Source organism: Falco naumanni, chromosome Z, assembly GCF_017639655.2.
Source record: "Falco naumanni isolate bFalNau1 chromosome Z, bFalNau1.pat, whole genome shotgun sequence".
In the NCBI taxonomy this organism is placed as follows: domain Eukaryota; kingdom Metazoa; phylum Chordata; class Aves; order Falconiformes; family Falconidae; genus Falco; species Falco naumanni.
Genome location: NC_054080.1, coordinates 23,073,631 through 23,092,488, shown reverse-complemented (window position 1 = coordinate 23,092,488; position 18,858 = coordinate 23,073,631). Strand labels below are relative to the sequence as shown.

The 18,858-nt window shown below is 38.8% G+C and overlaps 1 protein-coding gene across 2 annotated transcripts in view; it reads right to left on the bottom strand.

Annotated features, from left to right (window-relative positions):
* Positions 1–7,646, bottom strand: part of GRAMD2B (GRAM domain containing 2B) — a 43,795-nt gene extending 36,149 nt beyond the window's left edge. The window contains exon 1 of one of the 2 annotated variants that reach the window (XM_040580106.1): positions 7,431–7,646. In XM_040580106.1, the coding sequence (XP_040436040.1) occupies positions 7,431–7,555 (125 nt within the window). In that variant the 5' untranslated portion in view covers positions 7,556–7,646. The remainder of the gene's footprint in view (positions 1–7,430) is intronic. The other variant, XM_040580108.1, reaches the window with a different exon arrangement.
* Positions 7,647–18,858: the final 11,212 nt, after the last annotated feature.

The following is an 18,858-nucleotide window of genomic DNA, read 5'->3' as shown; positions in this document are numbered from 1 at the left end:
CTCTGTGGCCAAGCTTTGTCAAACTCGGCATGGTACAGCAACTCCAGAGCAAGAGGACGCACTCCGGAGTGATAGAAGTCCTGAATGCTAGGATTCTCAAGTAATATGCAATGAGGAGTTCCTTATATTAAACAATCAAATGCGCAGCTGCTCTTGTGGGTGGAATGTACTTGAAAACCTTATGCTTTTTTTTTATACGCTGTAGCAAATCTTACATATGCAAAAGAAGCATGAAGGACCTTTTCCTGTACAGTTATAATTGCTCATGTATACAGATACGCTATAGCAAGTAAGTGAAGACCAAGCTGTCACCAAGAGAAACCCATTGTTGTCAGAAAATCTGGACTGTGTTTTTCTTTAATCGGTGAAGTGCAGATTGGGGAAAGAAACAGAAATTAGTGTACTATAAAATTATTGATTACCGTTTGATGCCTGCCGTACGATGCCATGTAGGCCGAAACTTGACATCCTCCTGCTCTGAAGAGGCTACAGTAAGCCTCAGAGGGGGTTGAAGGCTTTCAATAATCAGGACCTCTAACATTACATATGGCACAGCAAAGGATGAAAAACTAGAGGTGAAATAATAGGAAAAACTTTCCTTGTAAAAGAAGATCTATGAAATCACAGAAAAGCAGAATAGAATGCACTGATTCATCAAGTTCATTCCCTATCCCAAGGTAAGACCTGCTACTCCTGTGTCATTTCTGACAAGACACTTGTTTAAATTGTTCTTAAAAGTCAGTAGTGTATCCAGACAATCAATTACAGTGTTTGCTATCATCCAGGCGAAGTTATCCTTAATCTCTAACATGATCCTGAATCCTTCTTGCTGAAATTTAAAGCCACTGCTTCTTAATTTATTCTATATGAGGAACAGTGAAAAACCATCTCCCATTTCCACCCATTTTCTTATCTTCTCTACCCTCAGGTAAAAGGTATAAATTGTGGTTTCTGGACTTCTTTTTTTTCCTATGAACTGTCTCTAACAGTTTCAGATCTTTTCTGAAGCACAGTGCCCCAAACTAGACACCAGAAGCCTCATGAATAAAGACAAGATTAGATTACTTCATCTGTCCTATATACACTACCATTGTTCGTATTTAATAATAACGTGTTTATGTGTTTCACAGCAGGATGAGGCTGGCTGAGGGTTAATAGTTGAACCACCATGACCTGGTGAAGCTTAGGAAGGACTGAGATGCTCTCCTCTAGCACGTTAGCAGCTGATTATTAGATTTGACTATGACCTACATATCCTTTTTGAATTTCATTCTTTTTTTTTTTTTCAGACTGTTTCTTCAATTTATCAGAATAATTATGAATCCTGTCTTGAATGACGTAAGGAAGGGAAGGGCAATGGAAAGCACAATGAGGCACACTGGAAAGGTCAGTATAAAAAGCAATAGGACTGCTACCCATGCATAGAGATTTTAGGTAGGATATTGCCAATGAATGATAAATAAGACAATCTAGCTGGAAATATACAGGGTTAGAGATGGTCTTAATCAATAGTATTTGTGTATCTTGGGGTTTTATTTCAGTACAGTCATAAAGGCTGTTCATAAAATATTTCTCAGCTTATATGGTGAGTTTCATCATTCCTGAATGTGAGGAAGCTTTCTCAGGAAGGAACAAAGCAGAAAACGAGTACAGTGATTTCTGGAATTCTGTATACTTAGAGTATGTTTCTCCTCAGTAGAGAATTCTTCTGTACTTCTTTGCAGGTACAATAAGGTACAAAGAAATACCACCTTTACAGTACGTGAATACAGGTATTTTTGGATTATAGGTCATTGTATGTCTTCAGTTTTCTGAGATATTCTGCATTGATAAGGTTCTGTGAAAGCTACTCAAATGTCTTGGAAGCTATTAAGCGATAAAAGACCTGCTAAGTAAGTCTTTATAGTACTCTGTTGAAGTATGATAGGAAAGCAGTATTACGTTAAATATCATAAAAATAGGAGTTCTAATAGTATGAGACACAAACTAATAAGCATTTGGAAAGATATTGAATCAGTGAAAAATTTTGATTTCTTGTCAGCGGCAAACCAGAGTGAAATGGCTTACAGCTTGGAAAGTACAGACCAGAAAAGACAACAAAACTGCACTAAAGAGTGGTGCAGCATTGGAAGAGGTTGCCCAGAGAGGCTGTAGACTCTGTCTTTGGAGGTTACAAGACCCAGCTAAACAAAGCCATACCTGATCTGATCAGGTGTTGGTGATACTCCTGCCTCAAGCAGGTTTGTTCATAAACATCTGCAAGTCAGTCAGTGCACTTGAAGTATGCTCAGAAGAAATGCAGTAAACCAAGGTATTAAATAGTCTGTAGGAGATACTTAGGGCAGGAACACAGTAATGAGTGGTGCAATTTTGTAAGGAGTGGAAGGCAGTTTCAGCCAATTGATCCCCGTTCCTGTCCCAGATTAAGAGTTCAGTATTTTATTTTTTTTTTGAAAGTGTGAGATTGTTTCATAGATATCTGTATCAGGTGATTGGTTTCTTCTGAGCAGTTTGCTAGAAGTCATATCTGCTTGTCTGTTCCTGTTTTTTGTTTAAAGGAGCCTGGATTACTGTATTAGTATGAACTCCCCTTTGGACAAGGAAGTGCATAGGGCATATGAAGTAAAGTGGGCTGAAAGCTATTTAGAACATTTCTCACCACAAATGGTGAGGCTCGCTGAGGCTGACCATTGTGGCTGAATACTGAAGCCATTGGATGAAATAGACTACAGTTATGTTCTGTAGTACCCAGCAGGAAAAAAGGGAGAAATACTCACAAAATGTCTGGGCTGTTAGTAATGTGGTGTCACCCTCCTCATAGTGAGTGTCTAACACACTAGTGTGTACGTGTACTCCATCAGCTCACTGCCATTTTGCTACCAATGACCTTCACACAATTTACTGTGTAGTCACAGAAGATACGCTGCATAGTGTGTCTCACTGATCTGTCTTAGTTTATATCGTACTGATCAAAACAGCAGTATGGGGAGGAAGGTTAATGGCAAAACACAGTGGAACCGGTGAAGTAAGGGAACATTTGTCTCCCTCCAAATTGTTCACGGCAACTTTCTTATATTCTGGAAAAAGGAACCTTATGACATGTGGTAGTTCAGTTCGGCTACCTATGAGATGGCACTCAGCCAGTTCACACTTTGCTGAAAAACACAGGTCAGTGTCTCCTCTTACTTTTATGAGAAAAAAAAAGCAGTCATGGCATATTTCCCAAGCAATATATTGCCTTGGATGCCTTGTGGATGGCATTGTTAGAATGCTGCGATGTCTAGATCTTGTCAGTTACAATAAAAGCACCAAATCCCATGGCAGTGAAATCCATTTTTCTTCATTTATAACCGTCATCTAATATATTGGCCAGCTAGGCAGGAAAAGATAAATACACATATTGTTTGTTCTACCTTGGTGCCTTAGCCTAGCTTGATTTGTCATTCTCTGCTTATAAATGGCCAAGTGAAATCCTGGGTGACATCCAAATGTGACATCTCTGTGTACAGATAATGTGGACAAAAATTTTGATCTAAGTGCACTGGTATGTATAAGACATCAAACAGATTATGTGCGTCTAGTGAATAATGTGCATGCATATATGTAATTATTGAATCTGTGTGTTGTAAAGGAACAGGTGTGGATAGCTCTTTTTGCTATCCACTTTGATAGAGATGCATGCATGCAGACATTCACAGTACATCTGAATATGGTGATCATTTTGTTGAGAGAAACTGTTAGTCATCTGGAAGTCTCTGAAGAGCAGCAGTATCATGTGTTAAGTATGTAAAAAAGTGAAAGCACAGCTTCTTTGAGGATAAATTGAATCTTCCACAAGAAAAAATAGTGGCCAGACTTTCCAGGAACTTAGGAAAGAATTGTTCCTACCCTGAGGAGAGGAAGGTTAAAGTGAGACACGAGGTAATGTGAAAGAATGAATCGTGCTATCAGTTCTACAGTCTTTACATCAGGTGGCGTTGTGAACAGTAAGCTATTCTGCTGAGCCAGATAGACTTAGTGTTTTGTCTCGTTTAGAACTAGGAGCTATATTACCCTGGAGGGAAAAAACCCACCAAACATTAGGTATGTCTTGCACAGCGAGGCTAGATAGGATGAATGCCAAATCCCAGGTGCAAGCCATTGAACAGTAAAGTGGTTGCTAGTGTTTCAGGTGCTCATAATTGAGCTATAAAGGCAGTACACCTTTCAGAAGACAGTAGGTGTGTGTTTATCTCTTTAATGTGATTGCTTGGATTAGTCTGAACTGAGCCTCAGCCTCACAGCAGTGCATTGGATGTTTCTGAATGGTGTAATTTCAACACAGCAGTAAATTGCCTTAAAAAAAGTTCATGTCCCCATCCAAAAACCTTCAAAGAGAAAACCTGAATGTATGGATCCTTTCTTGTGTCCAAACAAAAACCCAACTACCACAAAATGATCTTTGAAGTTTGTTACAAGTTTTTCTGTTAGTCTGCTGTATGCAAAAGTTAGGTAAATATTAATGCCAGATCATAGATGGAAAACACAAGTGTTGTATTTAATTGATTTATGCATTGCAATGCACCAAATTAACTGCCAGGCCAGGATTAGAGTTGAGGACCCTTTTGACTCCTATTTCCATGACTTTGCATTTAGAAAATGTACCTCTTCATACTGTACTATTTTTCCTGTGGTGGTTGTATTTATTTATTTATGTTTTTTACCTGATATCAATGTATTGGTAAATGCTGAATCTTCACTAATATATATATATATATTTTTTTTTTTTTTTAACAAGCGTTTGATATACAACCTACATTTGATTATTGCTATGTTAACATATGTAAGAGTTTGACATTCACAGTGCTGGTGGTCAGTAGTCCTGATCTAAATTGAGTAAAAATCTCATTCTTTTGTGTTCAATATATTTTTTTCCCAGGGTCATTCTGAAGATTGGTCAGAACCATAAGGCTTGAGATTTTTCTAAAGTTTAGGAGATCTGGATGCAGGGTGTTGACTCACATTATAGGGATGGGCTCCAAAGAGAAGTTTGAGATGCCTATTGTCTTTGCCAATATTTTTATCTGGACTACTGGAAAATGTTTTGTTTTGATGTCAGTACAACTCTATACATTCGTGCTGATAAAATGCTGCATACATATGTGGCCAATACTTTCATGAATACAAATCTCTGATCTGTTATGCATGGCTGACACCTCAGCTATAGCTCCAGAATCTTAATTTGCTTCTGAAATCAATGCCACTCTATGTCAGGAATAACATGCTGCCATGGTGATAAACTGTGAGCTCCCCTGTCTGAAATGTTAATAACCCCCTGGATTCTGGCAGATTTTTGCTCACTCACATGGTGCCAATTACAGTGAGGTGAAAACAGGTATATAAAAACTTAGGCATATAGTCAGGTTTTGTCCTCGGGCATGAATAATTAGGATGAACAAAAGCAATCATTAATACAGTGAATTTTCTGTGTGGATGCATCTTCACATATGGGAAATATGCTCTAAGTAAATAGGACTGTATTGAAAATAGTATCTAAAAATGCAGAGCCTGCATTTCTTTCTCCCAGAAGCATTTTCCCTGATTTTTCATGTGGTTGATTTTGGGTAAGTGTATCATGACTGACAAACACATGACAAGCAAGTTGTGCAAGAGCTCAGTCCAGCTACTAGCTCATTGTGTGCAATGATGCATTCTTCTTATTAGAATGTCTAGTATTTGTAGCCTGCTTTTGCATCTTTGCTATTGACAGAGGTATAGTTTCACAGTAGGGCTTTATGGTCATATTATCTTTACTGAAACAGCAGCTGAGTAAGCTGGATTTCTAAGAAGGCCTGCCCCTGCCACTTGCTACTTGGCAGGCCGGTTGATTATTGAGAAATCTGAGGCAAAGGGCTCTGTTCTTTGTAAGAGCTGATCATGTCGCTATCAGAGCATATATGGTAGCGTTTGGTGTACTGGTTATCTAGTGGTAAATAAAAAATGAGGTAAATCTGTCTGCCCAGTGTTCTGGGTTGGACAGAGAAAAGAGGGTAAACTTTCAGTTGCCCAAATTAGAAATGGTTAAACATCACCTACTTGTGTTGAACCCTCCATACACCATGTATGTACTTATGTCCCGTGCTTAATCGGAAAATGAGATCAAGAGAGGCATGCAAAAACACACGGATTTTTTTTTTTTTAAAAAACAGGCTCTAAGTGATTAGTTCTAGGGAAGAGCCTTTGAGAACTCTAGTAAGAATGTAAAATTTCTGATTCCTTATTCTCTGTTCAAAATGTTGGACATTATGTCTCTGGCATTTGAATTGAAATAAAGGATGTTATGCAAATATAATATTAAAAAGCCCTAACAGCATTTCAAAAGAGGAAAACCACGGCCATCAGACTTACTTATACTTGTGACCCAGGTAGTGATATGAGCTGTTACCCCATATAAAGAATTTGTGTACAGCTACAAAGAAATATAATTCAGCCTCAAAAAGACTATGTAGAGGTGCTCCCTCCAAATCACTCTTCAGAGTGGTTTGGCACTGAGTGGATATTAAGGACAGCACTTGGTGAAGAACTTTCAGGGTGGTTAGGGACTAATAAACATCTAAAGCTACTTTAAGTATATTCATAATGAGTTGATATAAATACTATGAATGTTTACTTGTCTGTCTCCTGCAGTAGATGGTGGAGGACACCTGGTAAGTGCCAGTAACCCTATGACACTGTCTTCCCTCATTTGTCTTTGCTGTCTAGAACATGCATGATTTATCCAAAACTCATCATTGCAATGAATTCCACCTCAATGTGAGTCCACAATCCAACAAGTCTACCCTTCCAAAGTAAGAAAACACATTTTCTGTTAAAAATGGTTTGTGATTATGCTGTTAGCAAACCCCTTAGCAGTACTCATTCCTGCAAGTGTTTAACTTCCATGAATACTCCTTGTGATTATGGCAGCTTTTCTCTTGAAACATAATTTAACAAGCACTGTAAAGTTTCATATAGTCCAAAACACAGCTGAAAATGTTGTTAAAAATCCCTGTTCTAACAAAACTTATATTTGTTTTGTACAGCAATCCATTCAAATTCCATAGGTAGTATTGGATGACTTTTCAGAGGTCATTTTAAAAAGAGTTTATTGCTCTACAGTGCTATACACATTCAAAGCCCTACTTCACTGTAAGGAAGCAGTAGATAAGGAAAGAGAGAGCAACACCCCCTTGTCGGCTGTTACAGCTTTCTGCTTTACAGTAGTGCTCCCCTTCCCAGTGTAGTCAGTAAAATGAGTGAAATTATCATCTCTGCATGCATTGCGTTCTCATATTAAGCTTCCCCATCAGGTTATTTTCACCAGTGTATTTGTCCCCGTGCACTTCTGTCTTGCTGCCCTGTACCCCCCAGTGTCAAGTACATACAGAACACTCAAACACACCAGGATTTACCTTATAGATACTGATCCAAAGCTCTCTGTAGGGCTGACTGGGGTAGTATTACTCGACTTTCCAAAGCTGTTCTGACTTTCAGAATGAAAAACAGAGTCCTTCAAGGAATTCCCTTTTCTCATCATTTTAATGGAGTTAACTGCAGCGTTAGGCAAGTTCAGTTCTAGTGCGATCCTTCAAACACGCAGCCTTTCGCTGCTATAGGAAGTGCAATCTTGGTGTGACTCTAGCTCAGGCTAGTTTTTTAAATCAGTTAATGAGTAACATGCTGATGTGACATCATAAGGAGGTTTTCTTTTTTATCTGCAGCACTTGATAGTTTTACTTGGAAACAAAGGTCGTCAAATCTGGGTGCACTTCTGTCTTTGGAATGTCATTGTTAATAGCAATAACTTGTTTTGATGAATTGAGAAAAAGAAGGATACATAGAACAAGAACTCTATTTCAAATTGGGTTTCATTGACAAATTTGCAACAAAAACTGTAACATGGTCTGTCATAAATTCTACTTTGTGAATTATCTACCTGTCTCTTAATCGCCCAAGTTTGAATAACATAATTGTATATCCTTCAAAAGTGACTATATCCACCCATCCTGACATGTCAAAATTATTATATTGCAGTTCTTCAGGGACAAATTGGTGCACATGCATGCATGTGGCTGCTATGAAGTCAAGTCATTGCAGTTCAGCTTAAATACAGACAATCTTTTAATTCTCAGTACCCAAAACCCAACTGAACAAAACTATTTTACATAAACATTTTTTCCATAGGAAATGGCAAACATTAACTACAAACTTACACAGTTTTCTGTTTGTTGAAGATTACTACAGTGATTAGATTAGTCAAGGAAATTGTAAGCAATGTTTCTTTAGATTGCAAGTCCACTTATAATACCAAATTAACACCCCAAGGCCTCCAGAAGATCTGTCAAACTTCGTTTAGGGCCTGAATGGTAATAAGCATTCTTCTATGAGACTGAAAAAACATGTGGAATGTAGTATACTCTTTCTGTTTTCAGCATTTATAAACAGATTGTGAAACAATACAAAGGCATTTGCACTGTTCTCAGGTTTTACTCGTAAGATCGAAGACATCTTTCTCCATGTTTGGTTTGAATTTTGTCCCTAGTTCCTTTGCATGACTAAATACCTGGTCTTTGCTTATTTAAATACAAAATTTGTTTTGTAATTGGTATTAAGTAAACTGTAATGAAATCTGTAAATGTCAGAAACAACAGGAGAAACTGTAACTATTGAAATTCAGGATTAGCATTATAGCTAAGAAGCAAAGGTAGAGATTAAACAGCAGTTTCCTTGAATGTGAAAATTCTGAATAAAGGTGAGAAGTCTTGAAAGGAAAAGGCAGAAAAGGAGTGAAAAACACACCCTTCATCATCTTAGATATTCCATGTGAAGTAGAAAAAACTGAACACTTGTATGCAGGAGTAGTATTTAAGCTGATGAAATTGAATTTTTCCTCTTAAATGTTCTGAGTTCATGCCTCCTTCAGTAGCTATGCTATACGTCTTTGATTTCCTGATGTCTAGGCCTTTTTGTTACTCTGATTCTCTTGATCCTGTGTGATCACAGATTACAAATGCAGGGCTGTCTAGATAGGCAAAGTCTTTGTAGTTTACTCCTCCTCCATAAAACAAGTGATACAACCTTTAACAAAGTAAACAAAAGCTGTTTTTCTCCTGTAGGCAGAAGGAGAATTGGCCTTGGCTCTGTTGCATTGTTCAGATCTATCTACTTAGGATAGGCAGTATTTATTCTTTTTAAAGAAACAAACATCCTTAAAAACTGATTAGAAAACTTCAGTGATATAGTGAGCTTGTAAGTTATTAATTTGAAGTATTTATCTTTGAAAACAATCTGTTTGTGTAACAAAATACAATGAAAACCCTTCATTAAAAGAATGCAGCTGCATTCCTTCTGTATGTTAAAGAGCAAATACAGAGAGAGGACAATTTAATTTTTCCCTGAATGGGTAAGTGCAGGAACATGTTTAGCAAGAGACAGCCATAACATGATTTCTTCCCTTCAATTTCATTCTTTGCTGTTGTCCACAAAACAGTTCCCTTACAGAGTACCGTGCCTCCCTTGTAAACTACTATACTCCATCACATGCTACCACAAGTCTGTGCTTTCCAGCCTGCAATTACATGACCACGTAGTGTATGCCTGTACTGAAGGGCTTCTAGGTTTGCCCGTGCTAGTGCTATACTAACCAGGTCTGTTGTTGTTGTGCTAGTGCTATACTAACCAGCTGGTGTGTTGTGTGCTTTTGTGGCTACACAGCTGGTATTAGTTAGTTTAGGATTAGCTCAAGCCCGACATAGAATCATAGAATCATTTAGGCTGGAAAAGACCTTGAAGATCATGAAATCTAACCATAAATGTAACAGTGCCAAGTCTACCATATGAACTTTGCTGCAGTGACACTGGTGATATGTATGGCCGTGTGAGGAAAAACAGGCTTTTGTGACACTGACCTGAGACTCTTACCGCTGCTGCTTATTAAGAGGGCTCATCTTTCTTGAGTGTGGCAGCGGTAACTGCCTGGATTGATAGAAGAGGAGCAGGCAGGAATAGTGGTGGACTTGGCAGTGCTAGGTTAATGGTTGAACTCGATGATCTTAAAGGTTTTTTCCAACCTAAACAATTGTATGATTTTGTTGTTTGTACGTATATATGCACTTCTGGTGGGAATGGAGAGGTACAGTGCTGGTAGTGATGTCTTTATACGCCCAAGGGATGGAGCTTTCCTCCGTATTATCAGGCTCAGACAAACTGTGTTTGCTATTGATTTCTAGTGCCTCTGCACAGCTGTGATCCCGAGACATTTTGGAGATTGTTTTGGGACTGGAAAAGAAGGAGGTAGTAGTTTACATTTAGGAGACCAGAAGGGCTGACCTGATGGTGCCTGTGTAAAAGACAAAACTTGAATTCATGCCATTTTTATTGGAAGGGGATCTAAGCTGTATGATCAGCCTCAGGACAGTCATATCTTGATGCAAGCTGATACAAACCTTTTAGTTTGTAATCCCTATGCAGCTTTTTAAAGCACTCCCTTCCTCTTTGTCTTTCTGATTCCTGATGTCCATAAAATTTTCCAGGAGAGGTTTAGATACCTACAGAAATGTTACCTATGCAAGCATGTGGCAGATACAGTACTTATTTTTCTTAGCTGCTTGCTTCACATCTCTTAGCAGTACTTAACGGACACCAGTATCTTTTCTCTTTCTGATGCAGTGGATCAGGTGTGGGGAGAAGTTGATACTCCTGATGGTGTGGCTATCTGCTGACATGGACTTCTCCCCAGAGACTTGTTCGTCATGTTCTGAAGAAATTGGTAGCTCAGTGGCTTGTAAAATTGAATACGTGTTTTGACTCTCTCCCTTGCTGTCTCATAAAAACAGCTTTCCCCCTTTATTTCTTATTTCTTTTCCGGTAACCTACTTTTCTTCAACCCTGTATGCAGATTTGGCCAAGTGTATCCTTATTTTTGTTGTTTACCAAACTATGCCCTTTAATTCTGACCTTTGTCACTGACACTGTTATCTCCTACCTGCTAGACTCTATCTTGTGGAGTCTAGCACTGTTGCAATTGTTTTTGATATGCAGACAGAGGGAAAAAAAAAGTGATTGGTGTCCTTGAACCTCAAACAGTTTTATTCTCAGTCTGCAACATCACTGAAAGGTTAGAATTTTTCTGGAAAAATCTATAATTTTCTTTTCTTCTGTTATCCACATGACTGCTATGAATTTTTTTTCAAAGTGACTTCCTCCAGGAAAAAAATGTTTATTTTTGATTTCTTAATCCCTGAAGTATTTCTTCTGAGACTGGGAAATATATTAGCAATTCCAATTGCATTGCACCTATTTTAAGTCCCTATGTCTTTACTAAAATGATCTCATGTTATTGGATGGGATGAAAAAAATTATGAATTCTGGGTGTTCAGAGCGAGAACTTTCATTTATGCTAGAAAAGCCTTGGTGCCTTGTGACAGGTAACTGCTAAGAAACTGCATAAAGATTGCAAGTTGAAGTGATGATAAAAGGAGACATTAAACAAAAAAGGCAAAGAGATGGCTGGAAATATATTCTGAACAAACCATTCCATTTTATTACCATCCAAGAATGAATCAAATCAATAATAAACCAGCCGCTGTACTTGTGGCAGAATGTCATATTAGTGATTTGAGGTGGTAGTGAATGTTTTTATGTACAATCTTATAAGAGTTTACATCTTGGCTGGAGTGCAGCCACAAAACCTTACAGATTTTGTAATAAAGAGCAGGGGAATGGATGAGTGGGTGTTCCGTCAGTTTGTTCGGAGTCTCAGAATTTACTAGGCCTGTAAATCAGAGTAAGACTGCCTGTAAATCAGAGTAAGACTTCATAATTAGTCTGTTATGATCCCTTGAATATTTTTTTTGGGGGGGGAGGAAACAACATTTAACTAGTAGCCTAAAGCACTGAGTTCTTGCTTTATGCATTTGGCTTGCATAATTTTTGTTTTCTATGGTATGTAAAGAAGTAGCTGCTCTGACTCAGAGCTGACTGTCTTTCATGGTTAGGATTGCCCCCAGTTTTTGTTTTCTTTTTCCCCCCCTTTTTTTTTTTTCCTGCCTGGACCAAGCCTGTGCAAAAACAAGTATTTTTTTTCTCTGAGTTGTACATTTGAAAAGTGTACCTTTCCACAGATAATTCCAGAATGCAATATGGATCAGATCTAGTTCACTATAAAATCTGTTTGGACATGTCTTAGATAAGTTTTATATCTAGGTTCCTATATTCTGTTCCTCTAATCTCAAAATTCTTGGGTTTCCTCTTGAACTTGTGTTTGATCTGTTCTATCCTATGTTTAGTCTGCCATAGTGAGATACACTCAGTTTATATACAGTGAGTTTGGAGTTGTACCTCCTTAAACTTACACCTGTGAGTATGACAGATGCTACAGGCAGATACCTAGGATTGCTGCGGCTCCTTCTGTGCTGCTCTGAATGCCGGATGAGAGCAGAACTGGTGTAATCACAAACACGTTTACAGAGCGAGCTGACAGAAAACTGTCAGCGGGTCAGGTGCAGCAAGAGGTAGATGAAAATGTAGCACAGGAGAAATAGCCTAGAGGTATATAGGAATGAGCTGAATAGTGTGGTGTCTGTGTTTGTGGAAGCCAGTGACTGTTTTTCTCTTTAGTAATCTTGTTGTAGGAACATGCACTTAAAACTATGTTTTTTTTTTGATCTCTGTCGTGGTGGTCACCTCAGTAGATGCCATTGTGCTTACTCATGTGTCAATGCTCACCTTCTTCCCCCTGGTACTCCCTTGTGCTCAGCTTCTGGAGCCGCACAGATGGGACTTAACTACTTGGGGTACTCAGGCGTATCTGTGTTCAGGAGCCTCTCCTTCCAGACAGGAAAGAGTTTTTTAAAAAACCAAACCCACACCCAACTAACTTGGAAGAAAGCCATTGGAGTGGAGAAGAGAGCCTCATGTGGTGGGATTATGTAAAGGAAACTGACTTGGAAGATGGAGTTTTGGAAGATTTTCTTGGAACTCTAGGAAACTCTGAAGTCTTAAAATTTAGTTTGAGTTTGTTGCACTGTGTGAATGAAAGACTTGGGTCTCTTCGTAACAACACAAAAATACATTTTTTGGTTCATTGAAGGACTCCTGATGCCAATAATGTCTGGCCTGAGGGGCTTGGGTGAGGATGAGAGTATAAACTCTGTGGTAGGAACAAGAGAATACAGGCATGTGAAGCAAATAAGCTACTAGCATCTCATTTGTGTAGGGTGCTTCTCATTTGAGTAAATGGGCCATTCTTTGCCTTGATGCTCGCAGGATATGCTTTAAAAAGGTAAAGAAATTCAGCTTTGTAAATGGCTGCATTTCTCCTTGAAGTCATGTCTAGTCTTGCAGTACTATCAGTCCAAGCATTAAAAAAAAGTGAATGTATGTTCTTCTCGACTCTCCCCTCTCTCCTCTTCTCCCATCTACCTCTCCCTCTCTCCCCCCCATGTCTCCCCACAATCCTCCGTCCTCCCCCCTAGCAGTGTAAGAACATAATCATAAAACAAAAACCCCAACAACTTTTTCTTTACATACTTGAATCTGGTGAGTTTGTCAAGGTTATGTTTTCAAACTTTCTGTGGTAACAATGACAATTACTGTCAGGCCTAGAGTACATTGTTGCTAAGAACGAGAAGTGGCAATATCTTGAGGAAGGTAAACATATTCCAGGAAATTTAAGCACTTCAGACCTGTTTTTCTGTTCCTTGTAAGTGGCGACTTACTGCTCTGATGTAGAACCACTGAGAAAATGGGCCCAGCTGTTAAATTCCCTTCTTGCCTCTTACCACGTATTTATGGTGCTTAGCACAAACAGTAAGAGGGAAGTTTAATCTTACGTGATTGCACAGTAGAGTACCTCCTGAAAGTGAAATAAAAACATGTTTTGTTAAAAAAATCTCAAATGTCATTTCAGATAGAAATTTCTATCCCTTCATATGCAAGTATCTGTTTTAATCTGCTTTCTCAGTGCAACCATGTTAAAAGCAAAACTTTTTTGCCCAGGTATGAGAATTAGAAGGAGACTTGTTATGTCGAAACGGGAACTATGGTTTGTTTAGATGTGGCTTTCTTCCCTTTAAGGTTATATTATATTTAGCTATATATGTGATATAAATTGCATAAACCTTGTGTCTGTCTTTCTTGAAGGGCAAAGAATAGCACAGAAATTACACTGTTCAAAACTGTTTCAGAAGCAAACTTCCTGTTTGCAACCTGGGTATTTTGTTGGGTTTTGTTTTTGTTTTCTCCCTTGATTTGCTTAACTTCTTCCATTCCAAAACCCTCCTAGGTGTTGTGCCTGAGTTGCTGTACATATTCGTCCTGCTTAGAGTATTTGCCGAGTTGACTGACACCATCCCTCTCCTGACATTGTGAACGCAGTTGCAGTAACACGGTTTAGCTCTTGTGACTCTGCACTTGTGAGACTGGCAATCCGGACCTCTGGGGTTCCTTCTATCATGAGAGGAGACAGAAAAATACCTGAACTGAAGGTGTCAGTGAAGGCTGCTGCTGAAAAACGCCGGCGGGGTTAGTTGGGCTCTCGTCATCTCGGTAGCCGTGGAGCCTGCCTGCTGCTGCTGCTGCGTCTGCTCGGTAGGTCAGGCTGCCTAGCGGGGCCGCAGAGAGCGAGGGAGGCTGCAGCACTCCTGTGATAAAGGTTGAGGCGTCGCTCACGTGTGTGTAGCTTTCTTTTTTTAAAACGTTTTTGTCTGAAGCCGGTAGGTGTACAGTTTGCAGCCTAATGGGAGGATTATTTGAAGCACATGTCAGTGAAAACTGATTGTTGTGCCATTATTTACCATTTAAGAGAGTTTGCACCACATCAGGTACTTACAAAGTAACGGCAATTATACAGTGATAGGTTATAACAATAGAGCCTCATTAGTCTAAAATACCACTTTGAATGTTCTAATGAGGAGCTTAAAACATTGTACAAACAGCACCTAATGAAGTTAATGACACCATTGAGAGCTGAGTAACAGTAGACCTGTTTTTACAGTTACAGTAAGTGAAACTTGAACATGTGAGGGTATTCGGGGAAGGTTAAAGGAACTTGGCTGGTTTCACCAACTAATCTATTCAAGCCACCCATGTCACTCAGGTAAGTGAGGCAGGGAGAGCCTTCAAAACATCAGGTCTTCAGTTTGACCAGTGATTCAGGACTGTGTCCTTGGTGTGCCTATTACTTCAAATGAATTACATAAAGCTATTGTTTGGCTTAAATGAAATGAACCGTGGTCATTTTGGTCAGTTCATCTCTGCATGCCTTCTTCAAATGATGGTAACTGGGGTTAGTTTGTTAGAAACGGTGGTGGCATCACAATTTTTTTCGTTTGTTTTTTTTTTTTTTTTTTGGCTTACTTGCTGGTTTTGTTGGTAACCTTTAACATTTTTGTCCATTGTATATCAAAAAGATTGAATTAAACCTCTGCAGTCATACTTAGGATCAGCTTTTGTTTTATAATCAGAATTGTTGGTTTGTTTAAGAAGTTTTTTTTATGTCGGCCATTCTAATGTAATATTAATCATGTAGCCTTAAAAATGCTGTTAAAACTTCCTCATTTATACTAGGTTCTTGAGGTGTGATTGTAACTTTGCATGTGTAATAGTAGTTTTCATCAGCACATCGCTCTCTGTGTATTGCTATTCAGGCTAATCCTTGATTTGTTCTTTGTCTAACATGTTCACCCTAACTTTGGGGTTCAGCCTTGTTTCTGAGCTTTCACTTAGAAGCTAGGAAAGGTAGATTGTAATGTGATGCTTCACTGACCATCTGCAATTGCTGTCTTGAATTCTCCTGTAACTTTATTTAGGCCTTTGGCAGTAAGACACTTAGTTTCTAAATTCTGTTGAAACTGCTAATCATTAAACCTCCACTGTTCTTTACTGTGATTCTTATCTTTTGTGATGCAGTCTGCTGTAAAGCTTCCCTAGCACTCCAATTTGTTATACTTCCCCTTGTAATCCTAAGTATGTATAATTTTTTTCTTTCGCGTGTTGCCTTTTTTTTCCAGGAAGAAATAATGACCTTTTGTGATTTGACTGCCATTTTTACACCACAATTTTCTGAAAATACAATCTTCCCCTTTGTACCCGCCTCCCCCCCCCTTTGCCCTCAAGAGTATGGAAGGGCATAGACTATTACTTTGAAATTCAGATGGAATAGGCCATCTGGGAAAAAAAGCCTTTCTGTGCAGTGGACTTACGACATTTATTTGTGTAAAAACTGGATAAAGTTCAGGTTTTGTTCCCTATAATCTATTTTTTTTTAACCCACAATGTAAATTATATTTTCTGTGTAAATTATTTTCAATCATGTTGGCTATTTATTTGAATTAATAAAGTAAGAAAACTCACCAATGGTGTTATGTAGTATTTGGTTGAAAAATACACTATCACTGGAGAAGCCTAAGCTTTGATTTATTTTAGAGAACAACAGGTAAAAAAAGAAAACACTTCTCCAAGCTTGTAACACTAGGGCAAAGTTTAGTTTTGTGACCTAATGTTGCCTCAAGAAAAAGATGTGATGGAGCTGGTACCACTTCCACAGGTGATAAGGAGAAAGCTGATAAACTACTATCCTGAATCTTCATCCTGCTTTCTTCTTTTTTTTCTTCTTTTTTTTTTTTTAAAAAAAAAACAAACCAAAACAACGCTCCCCTCAGTGAATATGTGAGTATTTGCCTAGTCCTAATTTTCTAGTTGGGAGCCAAAGGCACTAAATACGCGGTCGAACAGCACCACCTCGCGGGTCCTGGCACCCCGGTGTCCGGTGCGACAAGGCCGTCGCTTTCCGCTTCCCGCCGGGCCGGAGGCGGGGACCCCGCGCCCGGAGCTCCCTTGCTGGTGCTGCAGCCACCGGTTCCCCTTGGCTTGGGTTGGCGGCTAATACAAATGATAAATTGCAGATCCTCCAGTCAGTTTTGAAAACAGTATTGCAAAATTTAGTGCATGAATTTTCTGCAGCGTGAGGTGAGTTCAGGAGATTTAATAATTCATTTATTTATTCTAAAAACTGTTCTGATAACATTGTGTTTAAAGAGCAACCTTTACAGATATTCCCAATTTGAGAATGCTGTTATTACCTCTGCAGTGCACTTACTGATAGTTAGCGCAACTCTTAGCAATGGTCTTTCTTCCAAAGAAAACTTTTTCTGTTGTGATCCATTAGCCCTTCTGACTTTCATAAAATGATGCCTAAATGTAGTTTGGTTTGCAAGAATAGGAGTTGAATCTGGTCTAGGGTGTTGAGCCAAGAATGATGGAACAAATGAGAAAGTTGGGATCTGAATGCAGCCGGATGTCAAAATGGGTGCTTGATAATTTACGTGTGAGTTGTTTGCTAGTTTTAATGCAAAATGACAGTAAGAAATTTACAAATTGGAGGAAGTCTCATATATTTTATCTATAGAAAAACTGTTCTGCTGCTTTTTATTCAATGTTGTCTACATTTTGTAACAACTTTGCACATTCTACATCTGAGAATATTGCATAACAGAATAGAACATGTGTCCACCTGGTATGATTGAGTACTAGCGAGATCCTCCTACATAAGCTGTAGGTCATTCGTGATGGGGATGTTTGTGGTTTGTTTTATATTATAAGGGAAGCTGTGAAAGTTATGGTGAATAATTCACACATTGCATAGGTGAATTAATAGCTTGAGCCTTCAAAAAAAGAGAAGAAAGGGGGAAGGGAACATTTGGGCATGTGTATAGTTCTGAGAAGGCTAGTTAGCTGTAGAACTGCTGAGTCTGTGCGCTGCTTTAGCTTCATCAGCTAGTAGGGTATAGTTGTCGTGCTTTTTTTTTTTATCCCTGGTCCTCTGAGAGGGTAGTTCTTATCTTCTAATTCATATGCAAGACCTTCAAAATGTTAGGTGTTTGGTATGTTAAATCACACATCTGAAACTAAGGTGATCTGATCATGAAATGAGATAGTTGAATTGTGTTGAGGGGAAAAATCAGTGGAGGTTCAGCTCTAATCTGGATTTAAAAAGAAGAATTGTTTTTATGTATGCTAGGGAATTCATGCTCGGTCATAAAGCCTTTATGATAAATGTGTAATCCATAACTTGTCTGCTTTCTGGAATACACCTGTTAGGATGGTGAATGCTAATCCAGGCTGCCTGTTGTATGATACAAGCTTGCAGATTCAGATAACACAGTAACCCGGCAGTGGATCAAAGTTGGTGTGAAGGCTGTTGCCAGGCTTGTGTATGGAGAGGGCCCATTGATAACAGTGCTTCATTTGGTAGGTGGTGCGCAGGAACATGAATAGGACGTAAGGCTGACAGATGTCTGGGAGTAATCCAGTGATCTGACTTCTGTTGCTTTTTCCCCTGCAGCAGTATACCTAATGATGTGATGCTCTTCACTTGTTTCACATGGAATGCTCATCTTGGATTTCTTCATATGCACAGATGCACTTACTCTAGTTATTACTTACTGCTTTCGTAGTTCCTCTTAGTGCTAAAAGGTGAAGGAGTATGGTAGTAGTAGAACATATTGACGGAATGAATCTGGCTGTAAACATGCATAACAACCTTGCAGCAATATTCTGCTGGAGACATTGAGCTTGCATAGCTGAATGCAGCCCCACTCAAAGCTGGAGAAATAGAGGTGACACAATCCTAAAGCTGATGTAGAAATATATAAAATATTGATTGGTTTTAGCAAGGAGTGCTACTCCTTGAATACTCGAAATTCCATGTGGAACGGAGTATGCATCCTGAATTCTGAAAATTCAATGGAAACTTTGCACTAGAATTATTTATAGGGGGGAAAAAAAGTTTGTGTGATTTGCCTGTTTGGCTTTTTTTGGGTTTAAAAAACCCCCTCACTG